A 20,949-nucleotide genomic window follows, 5' to 3' on the forward strand; every position below is an offset into this window, starting at 1 on the left:
CAGGGCAGACCTGCAGGGGAACACCAGGGCATGATAAGTAGTGCTAGCAAAGTTGATGGACAGTGTTAGAAATGGCACCTGCCAGTTGTCAACCACCATGGTAGAAGGAGAGTAAGAAAAATGGTACCTCTCTGTGCTTCTGTTCCTGGAGAAAGTGCCTACAGATCCCTGCCCATGTGGCACATGTCCTAAAATTAGTCAGTAAATCTCCATGTATGGCTCAGGAGCTTCTTAAATTATTGCCTCTGTGCTGTGTCTCAGAGTGAGTCTGCTGTGCACATGCACTTTTAGAGTAGAGTCTTGGTTTCCTATGGGTTTCAGCTCTCTTAGAGTTAATTAAGCCTTGCTGATTTGCAAAGCTAGACATTATGGGGGCTCCTCTTCCTGCTGTAGGGTCCTCAGGGCAGGGGTGCCTGATGTAGGACTTGAACCTCTTGCTCTTCAGAGATGACTTACATGTTTGTGATATCCTTCTTGCTTGTGGGTTGTTGTGCTGGGGGTGTGGGTCCTGACTGGACCACTTCTTTGCCCCTCCCACCTATCTTGATGAGGCTTTTAAAAAATAACTTTAGTTGTCTGGGGTGCCTGGGTGGCTCAGTTGGTTAAGTGTCTGCCTTCAGCTCAGGTTGTGATCCAGGGTCCTGGGTTTGAGCCCCGCATCTGGCTCCTGGCTCAGTGGGGAGTCTGCTTCTTCCTCTGTCCCCCTCCCCCTACTTGTGCTCCCTCTCTCAAATAAATAATTAAAATCTTAAAAAATATGTATCTTTAGTTGTCAGTTTTTCTTAAGTTTGACTTCTATACGTTCTTGGCAATATTACAAAATTCCCATTTTGTGTATTCACACTTAGGTAATCAGAATCCCTATAATTTGGGAGAATTGGCTGCCTTCAGTTGGTCTTGATATTCTTTTACTGCTGTGCTTATTTTTCTGTTATAGATTTGTGGATAAATCATTATTAATATGGTTTATTAGATGTTGCTTTGTTGACACTATGGTTTATAATTGTTTATATCCGGACCATTAGTGTTATTAATTTTTAAATACCTTTGAAACATGGTTATAATATGGATCAATATATATCATCCATGCCTCTATTGTTAAAGCAAAAATATTCTCACACACATACACACACCCACACACACAATCCTACTCCAAAACTTATTCTGTTACTTCTTTATTTACCACTGAATTTTTTTTCCCCACTGGAACTAGAAACAAATGGTTGGTCTAGGTAGTCAACAAAACAAAGTGTGAGGGTGTAACATTGATGGTTGCAACAGCTTCATGACTATCTTTTTTGATTTCTTTCCTCTAAGTGTGTAAAACCCAAATTTAACCTCATTATCTCCATTCTTTTTTTATTGAAGTGAAGTTGACATTATGTTTCTCCATTCTTTTTTTATTAACTCAATTTAATGAACATATAGTGTAGTATGAGTTTCAGAGGTAGAATTTAGTGATTCATCAATTGCATATAACACCCAGTGCTCATTCTCTTAGAGTTCTTTGTTGGCATCCAGTGTCTTCCAGCCTCCTTTGCATGTGCACAAGGCACTTTGCAATCTATGCTTTGCTCACTGCCATACCTCCTCTTCCAAAAGAAGAATTACTTCATTTATACTGAACGGAATTACTCATAGATACTGCCTTGACCCTTGGCCTCATAAGACTTTGAAGCCAAGACATCACCTTTCTGTGCATTCCTCCACATCTTAGCTACCTTTACTGTTGGTGTCAAATACCTGTGTGGTGAGAAGCTGGCCGGAGCACTTGCTCCACAGTATGAATTACACGTGACATCTTGGCTCTTATCCTGTCTTTTATGGATTGTATTTGTACAATCAACCACCTCAAATCAACTTTTATTGCTGAGTGCTACATTAAGTCAAAGGGTTGATCTTATTTACTCATATAATTCAAACTAAACTTGTAATGCCCAGGATCTTTGAAAATCAGATCAAAGTAATTATATCTTGTATGTAGATCTATAAAACCACACGCAGCATTTTCTCATATATGAGCAAATAAAGTCTCTTGCCAACATTAATTTGCAAGTATTTTAAAGTATTTTCAGATGTTTTAACTGTCATATGTTTTGTTATAGTTATGTGACTCAACAGTTGCCTTCAGTACTTTGTAATATGTGATATAATAGATTTATAGATAAAACATTGCAAAGAATACTCAGAGTTTGGTGTTTGGAAAAAATTCTAGAAATCATTTAATCTACCATTTTATGGAGGCAGAACCCAACTTGAACTTTATCTATTTTATCGGTTTGCTTTAGTGAAATTTTACAAGAAGTATCACTGCAGGTCGTGCACTAGTGGTATTCTGTGAAAATAAGAGCAATTGAAAGAAAATATGAGGAAGACCATCTTTTAATCTATTATTCTCATCCATTTCTCATTATGAAGATTTTTGTCTTGACTCTTTTACAATATATTTGTAGCTCAATATTGTAATAAATGCTTTGGAAACAAAGGAAGAAAAATACATATAATACAGTTTTTTTCTTTCTTCCATGAGTTTCAAATTTATGTTTGAGAGAGATGTAGCTTGCAAATGTATAAAACAAAATAAAATCACATAGCTGCCTAAGAATGAGTAAAAACTGAATGTCCATTGCTATGTTCCTAAATGTGGTTTTAAAGACACAGCAGAATGACATGGGGCCAGTCCAGCCAGGCCTTTTAGAATGGTGTTGACCTAGGTCCAGAAGAGAGCAGAGGACCTGAACCAGTGGAGGGAGCATGGTGGCCTCTTTAGAGATGGAAATAGCATAAGCACAAGTAAAATTAGAATTTGTTGGCTCTCATGCAAATTTTATTAGAATTTATTAAAATTTTATGTTTTTCTAAGTGAATGATAGTCACTTTAGTTTGTTTCTGTATTTCTTTTTTCTTTTTTTTGAGAGAGGGGTGGGGGAGGGGCAGAGGGAGAGAGAATCCCAAGCAGACTCCCCGCTCAGCATGGAGCCCAATGCAGGGCTTGATCTCACAACCCTGAGATCATGACCTGAGCCAAAATCAAGAGTGGAATGTTTAAGCTACTGAGCCACCCGCCCAGGTGCTCTGTTTCCATTTTTCTAATGCCATTTAATCAGTATATTTATACTCATTGCAGAAATTGAACCAAGATATAATACATGTCATAGTCCAAGCTTCTGCAAAAATGTTTGTACAGTATATTTTTGCCAAGACCATAATATTCAATAATTCATAGCATTCAGTCTCTAAGGCCTAATATAAGTTATTGAAAAGGTAACTATGAAAAGCCCCTTGAGAATGAAAACTTGAATTACCCCATTCAGATGGCAAGAATGCCAGTTTGTATGGTTGGGGGAGGATTTCCTCTTAGCTGCCACTCCCAGCCACAGATGCTCACCTGCAGTTCACCCTGTATTTCACTGTCAGATTAAACTTCCCTTTTCTCATGCTGAGAGGGCATAATTTGTATTTTATCTGATGTATAATCCTTCATGGTGGACTGTTTCTACACTTAGGATAAAAATGAAATACCTAAGATACAGCATAAGTTGTCAAGATCTTTCCATTATGCTTTGCATTCCCTGAATGTCCTTAAAAAGATATAAAAATATCAGAACCAAAAAATTATGTCTACCTCGGTCATCTACAGAATTGCTATTCAGCAGTCATTTTAGTTAGCCATATCATTTGGAAACTGTAATCCCAGTCACATTTGATGCTAAATTTCTTTGATAGACCTCATTTCTTTTATATTGTGAATAATCTACCCACAGATTACTCCATTGGGCAATGGGATGCCCAACAGTTCTTGGTTTGGAAATTCACCAAATTTGAGAAGCAAGATGATGGACTTTGGAGTTTGAAAAACTTGGATTTAAATTTTCATTCTGTCTGACTGACTCTGTGTCTTTGGGCAGATTACTTTACCTCCGGCATTTGTGGACTTGGGCAATTAAATATCTTAATGGCTGCTTTCAGTTGCCTGACACACAATGGCCCTTCAGGAAGTAGCAGGATTGAGGTGAAGCGTGCAGGCACGTTTGCTTCCCATATCACCATTTCTCTTCATTGATCCAGAAAATTGGGAGTTGTCTTTATTTCCTAAAACTTATGCAACCAGTGTGTTTTTTTCTAGGTACTTGTAACAACTGTACTGTCCATAAAAGGGCTGCTGATCTCTAACATTTAGGACATTTAGGACAGTTTGAAACATTTAGAATTATTGATTTAGATTTAAGATTAGCAGACCCTATAAGCCCCATTATCTCAACCAAAGAACTTTGCAGTTCTTTAAAATAAAAAACTGAGTACATTGCAATTCACCTAATTCTGATGTGTGGGGTTTTTTACTCCACACCAAGCAATTTTCCAACTCTGGCTGGGTGTCCTACAATTCAACTCAATTCTGACAGTTTCCCTAGAGATAGCGTAAGGTTCGTAGATTCAGGGCTCAGTTCTACGAGACTGCACCCCCCAACTTCAGATGGCAAACATTCAGTCCAGCTTGTCACCTGGGCTTCTGGCCATTGGTCATAAGTTCAAATGACCCACTCCTTGGGTGCAGTTAATTTGCTAGAGCCTGTCACAGAACTCAGAAAAAACATTTTACTTACTAGATTGTGTGTTTATTATAAAAGGATGTAACTCAGGAATGGAAGCCAGAGGGAAGAGATGCAAGGGGTAAGGGGCATAGAGCTTCCATGTTCTTTCCTGACTAGACACCCTCCCCATATCTTCACTTGTTTCCCAGTCTGATGGCTCTCTGAACCTCATCCTTTATGGAAGCTTCATTACATGGGCATGATTGATTAAATCATTGGCCATTGGTAATTGAACTCAATCTTGGATCCCTCTTCCCTCTCCAGAAGTGGGGCTAGGGGAGTGGCACCCGAAAGTTCCAACCCTCTAATCACTGGTTGGCTCCACTGGCAACCAGACTGTAGTCTTCTGTGCTTTCCAAAACTCACACATTAACATAACAAAAGGCACCTTTATTGCTCTCATCACAGGCAATTTCAAGGGTTTTAGGAGCTCTGTGCCAAGACATGGGGGAAGACTAAGTATATGTTTCTTATTATAAATCACAGTATCACAATCATCAATATACCACAGGTGAAATAAAAGTATTTTTACTCAGTTGTTCGCTAGCTTTGTGGTTGTGAAACCAAATGGTTATAAACCGGTTCTCACCTGAGCCTCTCTGTTAAGCCCAATTTTCCATTCTTTTATCCCTGATTTACCGATGGTGCTTTCTTCACCTCTCCTTCTACCTCTCTTTTTAGTCTACCCTTACCGCTTCTTGCCTCTGGGTAGGGTCTGCATTTGTGCCTAGGACTTACTGCTAGCATCTGGGCAGCAGAGGAAGTCCTTTGCAGATAAGGATCACCTCCTCTCTCAAACTTTGTGTGATTTCCCCAAGGAGATGAATTGTCTCCATCCCTACCATTCTACAATATTTCATCCTGTCTTCTGTTGGGTTAGTAACATGTTTCTTGCTCCTTGCAAGCCCAGAACCTTCCAGTGGCTTCTCATCTCACACAGAGTGCATTCTGTTCCAGAGCGCTTACTCCCTCCAACTTGGAGGCCCTCCGAAGTTTGCCCCTGGTGGTCCCTTGTTCAGGTGTCCCCTCCCAGAGATGGCTTCTTTACCCAAGTGTCCACAGGCAACAGCCCTGCCATGCTGTAGCTCCTCAGATGCCTTTGTGTTTCTTGACGGCAGAGTTCACAGGCCAGGATGGTGTAATATGTGGATTTGTTTCTGTCTTCACCCCTCCTCCATTACTAGAGTTCCTCTCCCATGGTGACAGGGATGTCATCCTGCTGTTGGTCCTCCATGGCACAGTCTATATCACCCCCACAGAATAATGCAGACTTGGAGCTCAAGAGACAGCCACTGAATGAATGAGTGAGTGAATGGATGGCTTGTTTCCCTTTTAAAGCACAAGATCCCCCAAGCAGGGTCTTCGTATTATTCACCTTTGCTCCTTGGAATGTTCACAGCTCTTGCAGGTGGTAAATGCATGTCAGAAATACTTGTAGGTGCATCTGGGTGGCTCAGTCGGTTAAGCGTCTGCCTTCCACTCAGGTCATGATCTCAGGGTCCTGGGCGCGAGCCCCACATCGGGCTTCCTGCTCAGTGGTGACTCTTCTTCTTCTCCCTCTGTGATCTCTTTCACTCCGCACTCTCTCGCAAATAGGTAAAAATTTTTAAAAATCTTAAAAAAAAAAAAAGAAAAGAAAATACTTGTAGAAGAGCCCAGAATATAATGAGCCAATCGGCCAGCACAGCAGGCTGTCCACACAGGCTGTGGCCCTGTGTCCTCCCCTGCTCCTGGACTATATGTTCCTTCATGCCACATGCTGGGAGGACTCAGCCTGTGTCGTCCATGCGGGCTGTGCCTTCAGGGCATATTTGTCCAATTTGCTTGTTGTTTGCCTCACTTTGTACATTGTATAAACATAATCCTTCTGTGCCTACTTCACCCTTCCTGCCCCTTCGGCCTTTGTTTTAAACACTCTAAGGAATCAGAGTTAGAATAAAACATTTGATTGCATGGAGATGCTTTGTTAATGTTTTAAGATAGGAATAAAAATAATAACATAAAAATATGACAAGCCCCAACGCCTCTAATTAGGTAGATAAAGTTGGAGGCAAAAAAGAACCTTTTTTTTTTTTTTAAACAAGTGAGGTGTGGATGTGCCACTTGGTAGCTAATAGACTTTTCTCACCAGGGTACATGTGAAGTATATTTTCTGAAATGGCAAAGAACCGCCCCACAAGGACAAGTGCTGGTGGGGGTGTCGAGTGACAGGACAGACCACTCAGCCCTCTGGGGTGCGGACCTGCTGTGCAGGTGCCCATCCCATCAGACGAAGCTGGCCTCAACATTTGTGGCAGGAATACCATCCATCACAAGTTTGAGGGGAACAGAGCTGCTCTCAGCGTGGATATAAAAACAAGTAGATGCAGGACAGGATTGGATTCATACTCTCAGGAATATGAATTCCTGAGCAAACCTCGAAAAAGTGCTTTCTCCTTGGGAGTCACCAGCGATGTGGCTGTAAAACTCAAACCTGACAGAGTCCTCCCAACCTACCACGCACAGGTGTGGGTGCAGTGGTTTGCAGGGCCAATTAGAGACAGAGGTGGGTGTCCGGCCCTGGTCATAATGTGCTTCCTGGCTTGCCCGAACCCTACACAGTGCTGAGTCTGGGTGTCCAGAGGGGACAGCAGCCTCTGTTTTGCAGCATTAGCAGTGTTGTGGGAAGCATGATGGTCTTCAAAGAGGGTGGCAAAAAGCAAAAATAGATTACACGGTAGCACAGCTGCATACACACAATAACAGCATGTCATTCGTGATGGTCAGCAGCTCACAGGGTGTGCAGCTGTTTCTAGGGAAAAGGCTGAGCCTTACTTTTCCATTAGGAGGAATCCCTGTGGGGCCTGGGAGGAATCTGAGGAATCTGCCAGGTTGATGCCTCAAGACACTTCCCTAAGTCATGTGGTCCCAGCTGTTTGCTCTGTGTGACTTTGTATCTTGATGCCAGGGTCTTGCTCACCTACCAGTGCTCTCAAAGATCCTGTGCCTCCTTACTGAGGTATAGAAGAACTTCTGGGTCCCATACAGGGTGTGTCAAAGCAGAAGTATGGCCTTCGGCTCATTAACTTGGCCACCAGCCACTGCTGCATCATTGCCTTCTGCCATATGAGATCTTTTCCTAGAGATGTGGAGCCACTGCTTCATATACCAAAGGACGCAAAAGGCTGGCTTTTGCCCCAGCCTCATATTGGGTCTTCCTGTTCATAAATAAATGCCCATCCCATGCTAGCTGAAGAAGGGGGCAATGAGAACAGAGGAGGAAAAGCAAGAAGAAAGAATGTGAGTCCATACACCTCTGACCTCCTAGTCTTCCTTTCTTTCAATTTCTTGAACACAAAGTCTTTCCACCCCGGGGCCTTTGCATATGCTGTTGTTTCTGTCCAGAATGGACTATCTGCTCTTCTAATAAATGACACTTTTTATCCTTTAGAATTCATCTCAAATCGTCTCTTAGGAGAAAACCCTTCCCTGGCCACTTTATCTAAAGAACGACCACCTCTACTTCCCATTTCATCACTTCCTCTCCTCCATAGTGTATACCATAATATGTAGTCATTTTAATGGCCTGTTTCCTTGATTTTTGTCAGTACTATAAGCTTCACAAGGGAGAGATGAAGGGTGTCATGTCTGTCAGCATTTCTCCAGTGTCTGGATTCCAATAAATGTTTACCTGTTTATTTCTCTAAGAGTTGGTTAATCACTTATGCCAAAGCATGCATTTCTAGATGAACCCTCATTGGGTTCTTACCTGCAACTTTTATGGAGTGAATTCTTGAGTAGTAGCTGTGGTATTAAGTCAGTCAGGCCTAGTAGCAGAGATATAGGCCAAAACACTCCCACTACTAACAAAGAGAACTTTCATGAATAGGAAGTTGACAGGCAGAAAAACAAGACTTCCTAGCTGCCTTCCATGTCTAAATAGTTTTGTCATTGTTCTTTCTCTAGCTTCTGTTTGATTTGTATTTAGACGTAATTATGATGCTCGATTACAAAGTAAATTAAACATAGCATTAGTATGAAGTTAAATTTATATTAATAGAATAGTATTACAAACTACAATAATAATAGCTATAGCCTTTATTATAATTTATATTAAAGACCTTGTGAACATTGCTAATTTATTTAACTGTTAAGCCTAAACAAGCATAATAGAACATAATTTGATAAAGGTTATAGCTCATTTTCCTTTTGGTTCATTACACAGCAGATGTATAAATATAACAGAATGACGTGTAAATATACCAAATTGCCTGGTACGTTGTTTATCCTATTAAGGGAGATAAAATTCTGAAATCTGCAGTAGGAACTGAATGATTACTAAAGTCTCCTTTGATGCACATTTGGGACCCTGTGGAACTAGAAAAGTTTTATTCTGCTGGAGATGGAAATTGACTTAGATTATAAAATGACACTTAATGCAGTTATAGTCCAGATCCAGAATGATAAATATGATGATGGATAGATGTCATTTTGAGAAAAATGGAAGATTAACTTAGCCAGGTAACAGCATATTTTCAATTTTAGTCTATTTTAAAGAGAATTTTATAAGGAGAGTTTAGTACTTGTTTCTTTCAAAATCCAGCAAGCAATTAATCAGCAATTTTAAGAGTCCCTAAGTACTCATTGACTTAATAGACAATTACAGCATATTGTGTTTTAAAAAAGTTAGCTATTTTAGAAGTCCCTAATTACAGATTTACATGATAGACTTATCAAGGAAAAATAATACATTTCAAAATGTACTTACAGTCTTAATGATATTATCTGTTTTAAATGTTCCTTGTTGAAGTGCTTATCCTGTGTGCTCTACCTTCTGGAGGTGTGAGGGCAGAATTCATGTACTTTGTTCTAAAACTTGATGTTTGGGTGCCTAATGTTAGCACAGTGCAGTTTTGCAGATTATTTTCTCATCATTNATGTTAGCACAGTGCAGTTTTGCAGATTATTTTCTCATCATTGCTAGATGACTTCATTTGCTACTGTTCACAGTTGTTGAAATGAAATGTGACAGGGTGGTCTTAGTTGTCCCTTTAGAGACAGAGACACTGGTAGATTGTCTATCATCAAAGCACCACTCTGTTCACAGTTAGGAATACTACAAATACACACTAACTTCTAAAAGCCCTGGAATAGCTCAGTGGTTTGACAGTAAAGCACCCTATCCCGGTGCATGGGTCCTATCCCAGTGTATGGGTCCTATCTGTCCGTGGATTTCTGGATGTCAGCACATGGTTGTCCAGGCGAGACCCTGGGTTGGGCAGCAGAATTTTCAGGATTTCTCTAAAAGGTTTTAATCCTATCCAGAAGACTGTAATGTCTTCCAAGGAAAGGGAAAAAGGACAAGATGGAATTGTTACACCCCTGCCTCTACGCTGACCTACAGGTCTGGATAATGGAAACCTTGAGTGATCAACAGGCTACCTGAGAATATTGTTTGAGGAAGGGTGTACCATCTTAGAGGGTAATGTTGGTGTTGTCCCTGAATAAAAATTTTTTTTTTTTTTGGCGTCTCAGCCGTACCGAGCACTGTGCCAGAGTTGGAAGGTCCCATGGGACATGGTTTTGCACTGGTGACCACGGTGGGTGGTGCAGCTGGGAAGGGGAGATGGACTATGAACTGTGAACCTGGCCGGGGGATGGGGGGGAGGGGCAGATGACCCAGAAGGCATCCCCAGGTCACTCTGCAGCTGCAGGCACCAGTTGCAGTATGAAGGGATTGGAATTCCTCCTCCCAAGATGCTAGTCACACCAAGGTCATCTTTCGAACTTGGGGGTCAGAGTCAGGATGGGGAGCGTGTGAGGGCAACTCTGGGTGTTTGTTTACAGACCAAGCTTAGTGAAAGTAGCATCTTGGAGATATCTTGTTCCCTTTCTTTCGTGGTCTTAGAAAGACTGGCAACTACCTGTCCATTTTATTTTCTAAGTAGATCTATCCTTAAATGACCTATTGGAATGAAAATAAAATGAAATATTTTTAATATAAAATATTATATATTTGCATTATGAAGGAAGATATATAGAGATAATGGTTTGTTTTTTCGTTTCACTCTGCATTCTAATCAACCAAGAACCACGAAGTTGAAAAGGTCCACAAACCTAAAATTCAATGAATAATGCGAGAGCCTTTGGCTTATATTTTACTTTCCATGTATTCTTTGATACTCATTTCAAACCAGAAAGTAAAAGTTAGAGTATTTTTTCTCGGCAAAGCAATAAATTTTAACTTCAACACATATGAATATCATAATTATAAGAGATGTCAGAAGACCATCCACAGGTCTTTGGGCTAACAACTCTCTGCGCTGGCGCCTGCAGCCATGGCGACCATGGATCTTTCCTTGTGTGACCTGCTCTTGGAAGGACTGATATATCTAGGCTCTCCTCATCCTAGGCACTGGAGACACAACGTCAGAGCTACTCTGAACAGCCAGTAACCTCTACCTATTGTATATGACATGACCACTAACTCGCCTGTCTTCTGTTGCACCTTACCTGCTCTAGAACTTTCTTTAGAATGCTCCTGATTTTACTTGCATCATTCCTTCACCAAAATTTTCTATGTGTGATGTTGCTTCTATAATTACCAAAGAGTGGAAAGCCGGGAAGGGTGAGGACACAGCTGCTGATAGCATTCCATTGTGCTTCTGTGTTACTGACTGCTCCTTCAAGACATTCTTCCCCTCAAAGAATCCTATGCTCCTTATTGCAGCTTTGCTTGAAAAGCCTTTATGTCCTAAGGAATGGCGGAGCAGAGTGGAAGAAGTGGCTGTGGGAGTTTATATTCTTTAATGCGTAGTTTGTGTTTTTATAGCAATGAGAATATCCTCCATCATTTGTTCTGAAGTCGTCACTTTCTTCTTCTTATCAATGGACCTGTTCTGTAACGGAAGTCATTAGGAGCCGAATCTTTTCATCTGATACCTGCCCATGAATTTCATACAGTGCCAGGCAGTCCGGGAAGACTCAGCACCACGGTGCAGTCTCCCATCTGGTTCTAGGGTTAGCTTCCACATTCCACCTTTAGTAAAGGCAAAAAGTGTCTTCAGTCCCAATGGCTGAGAAGCGTGTCTCACTCAGCCCAGCAGTGGGTCATTCCTCCGTTACTGAACTAGACACTTGGCATGTCCTGAGCAGAAGGCAAAGTGATTGGTCCGAGTTCACGGTCATACTGTATGAAGACCATATGGCATTTTAAAATACCTGGACCATTGCCAGCTCAGGAAACTGCTCCCATTGTGAGGAGCCTGTGACGACCAGGAGGAGCGGCGGTGTCTGACTCGCGGTGCGTGCTCCTGCCGTATCTACTGCTATTGTTGAGTAGCGTGGTGGGATCACCCAGTCTTCATTCTGTTCATTCCAGATATATGGCTAACTTGTCCGTGGTTATCTCTTCAAGCTATGAGTAGTTGATTGAGAAAGTTTGTGTCTGTAAACCTTAAAGGTTTTGAGTACCGCACTTGTGTATTGGGCAGCATAGCGGAGTGAAAAAAGCACAGATCTGCAAGTTAAGAAGCTTGAATTCTTGTCCTGACCTCCATAATATGAGTTATGATCTGGCACAAATAATTTGACCCTCCCAAACCATTATTTCCTTATTTTCAAAAATAAAAATGGTCTGGGACAGTGGTTCCCAACCCGAGAGAGAGCATCGAAATAAAATTCACAAGCTTAGCCCTGGAATTCAGATTTTTGGGAACCTGGAATTTTATATGTCCAAACATCTCTGAGTCCTTTCCAGCTTCTCCTGATCCTGCTGTGTCCATGGTCTCTGGCATTGCGTAACCTGCTCTATTATTGTCCTGCTGCTTTAGACTGGACTCAAAGGGCAGGTACCATGGACACTTCCACAGCCATAAGCAAGTTAGCATTTCATAGTCAGACCGTATGATGGGGGCTTCCTCTCCTTCTCTGAATGAAGCGTCTTCAGATGGAGGATGAAAGTGGACGTTGTTATTTGCTATTTTGATAGGGCAGCGCACAGGGGTGTGGTCTCCTGCATCTCTTGCACGGAGCTCCCCCTGGGATGGCACTAGCACTTTACAGGCAGTAAGCGCTCATCCTTCTCCCTCAAGCCTATAATCCAAACTAACTCAAAGCCGCCAGTGAATAAACTCAACACAAGTCTCAGAGGGAAGGTGAGCTGCTCCTTCCGTTTCATCCAGGCATGTGTTACAGACATCAGGGTGGAGGATTTCTTCCCAATTAAAATTAAAAAATTAAATTTCTTCCCATGGCAATTCTGCCAAGACTATTCACAAGTTACTCAATACAGGAATGGCATTAGTCATAGAGTTAGGTTTAGAGGATAAGCCACAAGGAGAAGTTTAACTACTGATTATGTACATATAAACAAGCTTCCCAGACAGCTCTCAACATTTTTTGTTAAGAGCAGCCAAAGTGCTAACTTGGGGAGGGATTAGGAATGCCATAGTTCCACTTTAGATGTAATTTGCAGGTTATTGGAAGGATGTTATCATCATCCCACTTTGGAATCTTGCGTTATAGAGTATTTAATTCTTCTAAATAATTTCTTTTGGTAAAAGGGAAAAAAGCAGTTAAAAGACTGGAGAAGCTCAGAAACAGACATTGATTCATAGTTTTAGGCCAGTTTTGTGTCTCCTTTCACATGAATAAAAAAAGTCCTAGAAGTAAGGAAAGCAGTTACCACCCCTTGGATTCTATTTAGTGCCTTGTTGAAGGAGGCAAAGTAGAGGGAGGAAGGAGGGGAGGAGGGGGACCAGAGAGAACCTGAAGTGGGGGAGGGGAAAGAAATAGAAATAGAGTAGAAAGGAGAGAAGGGGGGTTGCAACATTTTCACTTCGATTAGATGGAGTAATTCATTTACATAAACCAAATACCAAATTAGTCAAAAAAAAAACTGATTTCATATAAAAGACAAACTAGGGGAGATTCAGCACAAAAAAGTAGTTTTAGTTTTTATAATAGCTTTTTTTTTGAAGATATTTATTTATTTATTTATTTATTTATTTATTTATTTATTGAGAGAGAGCCCAAGCTGGGGGGAAGGGCAGAGGGAGAGAAGCAGAATCTCTCTGAGCAGGGAGTCTGACATGAGGCTTGATCCGAGGACCCTGGGATCATGACCTGAGCACAAGGCAGACCCTTAAGCAACTGAGCCACCCAGGTGCCCCAGTTTTTATAATAGCTTTGAGAGAATTTGTGTAAAAGTTAAGATTTAGAAAACAAGTACATCTACTTTTCTTTCTTAAAAGTAATGAAAACAATGATACAGGACAGTCTAGTGGAGTAGTTTTGTCTGACTTGCTGTTAGATGCCATATTGCCCTCTCCCCACCCACCCCCCAGTAGAGTTATCAGTTAGAGGCAAGTTTAATTCAATTTAGTTCAGTTACATGTAAACCAGGTTTTTTGTCTGTGCTAATAATGCCTAAAGTTTTTTCTACTCTTACAATCCTGTGCTTCTTTGTTATCTGTGTGGACCTCTCCCAGTTTTTCCGTTCCATAAATCGAGCATGTTGTTTTCCTGATTTTTTGAAAGGTTGAAAACTGGATTACAAAACAGGTTGACATTTTATGAAGGCTCTGCTATTTGGTAATATGAGAAAAGCCTAGTTTTGTGTAAATAGTTGGGTGCAAATTGATGCCCTGATTCTGCCCATACTTAAGCGTGAGATCCAGTTTTTCTGGAACACTCTTGTTATTAACCAGCTATCCACCATATTATTCTGTCTCTTATTTCAAGCTCCACAGGTGATAAATGCATTTTAGATTTGCTAAGAAAACTTTTGCCCGCTGTTCTGCTGTTTCCTTTTAAATACTGAACAGAGCCCAGTAGAACACGTTGGTGTTCTGCGTTCGCTGGAAAGCTCTGTGGGATCTGTGGAAGGGGCTTTCAGAAGGCTGTCCATTGCTGCTGAACTCTTCTCACCATGGGGTGGTCGCGGTGGTCCTTTCCGGGGTGGAATAAGTGTCATTATTGTAGCCACTGGTCCCCAGACTCTGGCAAATTTCTAGATGGGGTCCTGCATCAGGTGGAGGGTTAGTTTGCCTTCCTCTGCAGATATTGCCAGGGAGATATTTTAAAGATTTTTCTAGATCATCAGGTTAGGCAAAACAGTCACACTTGTAGGAACATTTTCTTATTCTTTTTGTGCATTTCCATTTCACAAAATTATTATCCCATTTTACTTACATATCATGAAATCTGACAGCTTGAAACTGGGGACAAGCGACCATGGTGTTTGGTTACATTATTTTCTTCAACATTATTTTCTTCTGTTTGAGAAACTCATTATTACAGCACAACAGGTGTTTATTGTTCCTAATTTCATTAGGAGATAAATAATAAGTATGATTAATCTATAATTTCAGTTCAAAAGGTATGCTTATTATTTGCATTCTCTAGCATTCAAAGGTAATTATTTCATTAAATCTTTTTAGCAACTATAATATAAATTTCCTGGGGGCAGGGTGCGAGAAAAAACAAAACCAGGATACTGCCCTAAAAGTTCCCCATCCAAAATAAAGATAGTGAAATCTTGTTTGAAATGAGAATGTGTGCGTATTTGAATAGTATCCTTTATTTCTTTTTAGTTTCAGATTTAATTTTGCTGCTTCCCTTGCTCCATTCTTAATCTCAGCTGATGATCTAGGGCCCGTTGGCTGAGAAAGTTAGTGCTCTGGGTGGGGAACTTGACCATCCCAGCGCCCAGGTCTGCCTCTTTTTTCTCTTCCACTCTCCCTTACCTTGAGTCAGGCTCATTGACATCCAGTCACCAGAAATGGTCCCGGTCCAGCCCCAGCAGCTCCGCACTTCAGATCCACGGCCAGGGAACAGGTCCCCTTCCTCAGCACGTGGTCATAGCCACTGGCTGGCTTCGTGGCGTTGTCTGTGTGTCCTTCTCTGTGGAGAATGCATGCCTCTGCCTGGCTGCTCCTTCTCCACCCCTTGCTTATGCTCTTTTCTTTTTCTTTTTTTTTTCCCCCAAAAGTTTTCCGTTTATTATTTGACAAAGAGAGAGCACAGGCGAGCAGGGGGAGTGACAGGCAGAGGGAGAGGGTGATGGAGAAGAAGGTTCCCCATTGAGCAGAGAGCCTAATGTAGGGCTCGATCCCAGGACCCTGGGACCATGACCCAAGCCAAAACCAGATGCTTAACCCACTGAGCCACCCAGGTGCCCCTCTTCACGTTCTTTTAGCCTCTACCTAGTCTGTCTCCCAGAGCTCCTCTTCCGCTGACACTAACTCATCATGGGATCTCCCCTAGTCCATGGCCTTGAGCACCAGGTGTAGATGCCATGGCTGCAGGATGTCTTTAGTCCCAGCCACAAGGCACAGCCTGCCCCAGGTCCTTGCCCAGGGTGCTCCTTAAAGAACAGGCTCAGTGAATGTGTTCTTATTCGCCAGCCCTCTCTATTCTCCAGTGCCCCCACCAAGCGACCAGAATGTCACTTTGGCCCATGGGATCTCATCTCTTGCCCCCTTGCCTTTGTCTGCTCGGCTCCAACCACACTGGCCTTCCTCCTATTGTCCCAGAAGTGTGCTCTCACTCCGCGTAGGATCCTGCTCGCATGTCAGGACGTCTTGCCTGACTACCGGCCTTAAGAGCATCCACACTTCGGCCCCAGCACTTGATATGTCTTCCTAGCACATCAGTGTCTGACGTTCCATTGGTTTCTCATTTGAGTGTTTGTTCTGTCTTTGGCGCCAGAACATAAGCTCCGGGGGGACAGGTCCTTCTGTTCGCTCTGCTGCTATATCCTTGGCACCCAAAATCCTGTCTGGCACATAACAGGCACTCAGTTCCTCTTTTAATGAGTAACTCACTCCCAGTGGCTATTCAAAAAAAACTAGTTATTTAAAAAATAATATTAAGAAAATAAGAGTTAAAGTATCTTAACTTGTCTGTTATCAGTGACATTTAAATCTGATCCACTTTTCTGTGTATCCTGTTATGGATATTACCACCCAATACTAAAGTCATTTCTCTATAAAACACTTATTAAATGAATCAGATTGAACTGAACACTTTTTCAGCAGTGGGTAATTAGCTGGGAGGACTGCTGCTTGATTGTCATGCTCTCTTGTGGGCCCACATCAGTGTGGAGCTCACATATACACGTAACGGAACAGAGCATCTTCATTTGTTTCAGCCAGTGTCATCGTCATTCTGCTACCGGTCACCTCTAGACCCAATAAAATAACAGTTCGGAGAGGGGGCTGCTTCCCACTCAGATGGAGGGCAGTGAACTCAGCTTCTAACCCACCCACACTGAGTGGGGCAATAAGCCTTTTCACTCACATCACGGGTGGTTGCCAGTTTGGGCCATTTTGAAATAAAGGTCCGTCCCCTTTCTCATTTTCCAGAGATGAGTACAAGATCTTTAGTGTATGGATCTTTCCTTTGTTATCTTACTTCTTCTTTATGTGATGAATAGGTCTAATGCTCACATGCAATTCTAGTTTTTGTTTTAGAACAATTACTTGATTTCACAAAAGGAAAAACAAAATAAAATTGCTGTCTTCTTGTATGGACTTTTCAGCTACAAGTAACACAAAAATATGATTACAATGGTTTAATCAAAGAAAGGGTTATTTGTCCTGTGTGACAGACACTGATGTGATAGGTCCACCCTGACATATCCTGGGTCCAGGCCCGCCTTCCTTTATTCTCTGCTTTCTTCAACACTTTTGCTTTTGTCTTTTGCTTGTCACCTCATGAGCCCTTATATCTGCGTTACATGAAGGTCGAATAAGGAGGACATGGGCAAAGTAGCACCAGCATCACCTTTACTCTTCCACTGAGAAAGAAAAGCATTTGTGGACATCCTTATGTTGTCTTTCTTTTAGGTCTTATTGTCCTGAACGGTGTCAAATGACCACATCTGGATGTGAGAGGCTGGAAAGCCAACATTTTTAGCTGGGCACATTGCTGCCCTGAACCAAATCAGGGTTCAATCAGCAAGAAAGAGGGAATGGACGTTGGGTGGGCAGATACAGTGTCCGCCATGGCGGCTGATGGCAACCATGTAATTCCATATGAATGGGGGTCCGTGACATTTTACTTTTTGTATCGTGTGTGCGAAGCATTGTTCCTTATTTAGATAATTTCCAGTCTACAAGGATATTTTCCATTTCATTTTGCCTTTGCAGGAAGAAATCTGCCATTAGATTGACTCCTGCCTAAGTACAATTTTCAGAGAAGACTTGGGATAAATTAGGAGCTATTCATGCTGCTTGATAGTAGCTTGTAGTACTCAGAAATAGAAAACCAGAGATTGATTTTTAAACAAGCTAAGCTCTGAAGTAAGAATAAAATGGGGATTTTAGCTCCCAGCATTGTGGTCAGGATATACCAAATAATGCTTACAGGTATTAATTGTTGCCTTTATGATTTTTTATTCATTTATAAAACATATGTATTCAGCATTTATTATGTGCCAGTTGCTGCTTTAGTGGGTTCTGGGGCCCCAGTGGTAGACGCATTAGATAAGGTCAGTGTCCTCAGTCTAGTGAAGGGAGACCAGAGATCAGCAGATAAACTAGGAAATTAATTTCAGTTAAAGTGGCAAAAAGAAGGCAAGGAAGGGTAAAATGTTCAGGACGCTCTCTCTGAAAAAAACGATTTCAAGTTGAGAACATTTTTTCTTGAGACTGAGTTCTCTAAATATCCAAGTTAAAAGGAAGATATTCTTGGAGAAAATATAATTATTTTCTGGGGGAAAAACATTAATTTTATCATAGGTTCCCTTACCCTAGAGGCAATAATATGAAGGATTGTAGAATTTACAGGTTTCTTTTCCCCAGCAGATGACTGTCTAATTCACCGTTGAGTCAACCTAGTAAACTTCACCATACAAAATGTACTAGGGAAAATTGTTAGATTTCATGCTTTTTTATTGCATGTTCTTCTCGACTTCTTTCTTATGACCCTTGCTGTGGTTCTTAATGTAATAACTCTTCTCACAATAGTTGAGGTCATTCCCTTCCTTACATATCTAACAAGGAGAGAAATATGACCCCCATCGGGGCTCTGAAGATAAGTATGCATTGGTAAATATTTAAAAGATCACTTCAAGCCTTAATTTAATCAAGTGCATTGAAATAGTCCTGAAAAACGCATTAAGAAGCCTCACTGACAGTTTATTGAAACGCTGTCCACACAGAGGGACACCTGGGCTGACTGATGGGGAGCATTTGTTTGGTGGTTTGTTTATAGGTTTAATATTTCAGGCCTTTGTGACAGTGGCCTTGGTCGTGTATTGTGAGGTGCAGTTTGGAGAAAATTCTATTTGTATTCTGGAATTTGTTGAAATACTGGTACAAAAGATTCAATAGTCCAGGAGTGACTAGAATATATGAGAGCCTAAAGACCCAAATAGATAAGACCCAAATAGAAAGGGTGAGAGACCCACTCTGGAGGGGAGAGAGTGCTCCCACACTGTGATGGAAAGGAAGGAGGGAATGCTGTGCCCCAGGGACAGGCTCCTGGTTTCCCAGTGAAGTGCAGGCAGGTGCAGCTGTGAGAGCCAAAGGGTGGAGGCTAGGGGAGGCTAGGGGAGAGTGGGGAGGGGCTCAGGTGACACTGAAGACAGTGGTTTTGGTAACAATAAATATGCACCGTTCTGTGATTTTTTTCCGGGAGAACTTAGCCCTGCAAAACACAGGCCAGCAGGGTGGTGCCACCCAAGGCTGGCTCTTTATTTTCTCTCCACAGCCACCTGTCATAGAAGGTCAGCAAGGCAAGGGGCTTAAGTTATTTGCAACAGAGGGGGACTACTAGTTGGCAGAATGGAAGACAAGGGGAGGGAGTTATGATGAGAGGGGAATGAGGATGGGAAAGAAGGAAATTCGTGGCCTGGAAACTCCCACGATATTGAAACATCAGCAGCAGCTGGGCTACCTCAGCAAGCAATCTGGAAGGATGCGATTTTGTAGTCAGATGGCCTGTTTGCTTAGTGCTTTTGGAAGCAGCGTCATTTTGGGTGATGACAAGATCCAGAGGGTTTTCTCTGGAGGGAGAGCAGACTGAGGAAAAATCGCAGAACAGAGAAAGACGGTTTAACTCCTGATAATCTTTAGAGAATGATTGCCCTTGGGCTTGACAGAATTTATCTCTGGCCTGGAGTGGTTATATATAGCTCAATTAGTATTAACATTAGTGTTAGTATTAAGTACATATAGCATTAATAATATTATTAATACAGCCTAAGTGTTACTGTACATAGTATTAGTATAGTATAGTATGGGTCAGGCAGTTCTTTTTTCAGCCAGCTTTGAAAGCTACTTGAGTAAGCATGCGTAGGGCTATGTTCACCACCGTGGGTATGCCTCATTTATTAGCTGAACTTTTTTTTTTAAGATTTTATTTATTTATTTGAGAGAGAGCACAGTGGCTGGAGGGGCAGAGTGAGAGGGAGAAACAGACACCCTGCTAAGCAGGGGGCCCAACACGGGGCTTGATAACAGGTCTCTGGGAACATGACCTGAACCGAGGGCAGTCCCTTAATTGACTGAGCCACCCAGGCGCCCGTATTAGCTGAATTCTGTCCTGCATCTGAGGGAGCCTTGCTGCGGTTCAGTGGGAGTTTCGAGCAGAACCACAAACCAGACCTTACCTTTCACATTCTTAGCTCATGGTTATATTGCCTTTGCCAGTTATTATTCCCTGAAAGAAATGAGTGAACGTTCTCATATTTTTAAAACATTTCAATGCCTATATATTTTGCTCTGCCTCAGATATCAGTTGCATTAGTTTTATCTATTACAGCACTGATATTTTCTGCTAAATCATGTTATAAAACTCGCAAGTATCCAGTAAGTGTTTTGGTGATGGTTTGTTTTTAATTTGCAAAGTCTCAATAAATAATATTTACATATTATAATCTTTCTAGTTCTTCTTTACTGAGGGTGTTTTCAAGGTATGTTCTTTTACTTCCTGAAGGAGCAAATGATGTGAAAATCCTTCCAGGTCAAGCTGTTTGTCCTACTCCAGGGTGCCGAGGAATAGGCCATATCCGTGGTCCACGGTATTCAGGACATCACAGGTAAAATTTTTCTTGTTTAAATTATTTTAGGGACGAATTGGAACAGTATGCAGATTAGTAGCTATAGGTAGCAACATAAATAACTCTCTTGGAGCCAAATGCCTTCCCATCATACTCCCTTCTCTGTGCTCCGAAGGCCTCTCCCGGACATTTCCTGCTGCCTGCCCACCCCTGCCCTTCCTGGAGCCTTCTTGGACCCTTGAGGCCTTGCCCAGACCCGCCTCACTTCCCAGAGCCTCTGCTGTCTGACACTTTCATTAACAAGTGCCCATTTCGTGGGACACACTCACCACTCTCTGTCCCACCCCAGGCCTGAATTTTCTCCACACA

At 41.8% G+C, this 20,949-nt stretch overlaps 1 protein-coding gene across 4 annotated transcripts in view; it reads left to right on the forward strand.

The window, feature by feature from the left end:
- The window catches only part of L3MBTL4 (L3MBTL histone methyl-lysine binding protein 4), a 375,657-nt gene that overhangs the window by 241,926 nt on the left and 112,782 nt on the right, over nucleotides 1–20,949 (forward strand). For all 4 annotated transcript variants that reach the window (XM_019802531.2, XM_034642569.1, XM_034642568.1 and 1 more), the window contains one exon: nucleotides 20,517–20,619. In XM_019802531.2, the coding sequence (XP_019658090.1) occupies nucleotides 20,517–20,619 (103 nt within the window). The remainder of the gene's footprint in view (nucleotides 1–20,516; nucleotides 20,620–20,949) is intronic.

The sequence above is a fragment of the Ailuropoda melanoleuca genome, chromosome 14 (assembly GCF_002007445.2).
Source record: "Ailuropoda melanoleuca isolate Jingjing chromosome 14, ASM200744v2, whole genome shotgun sequence".
In the NCBI taxonomy this organism is placed as follows: Eukaryota; Metazoa; Chordata; class Mammalia; order Carnivora; family Ursidae; genus Ailuropoda; species Ailuropoda melanoleuca.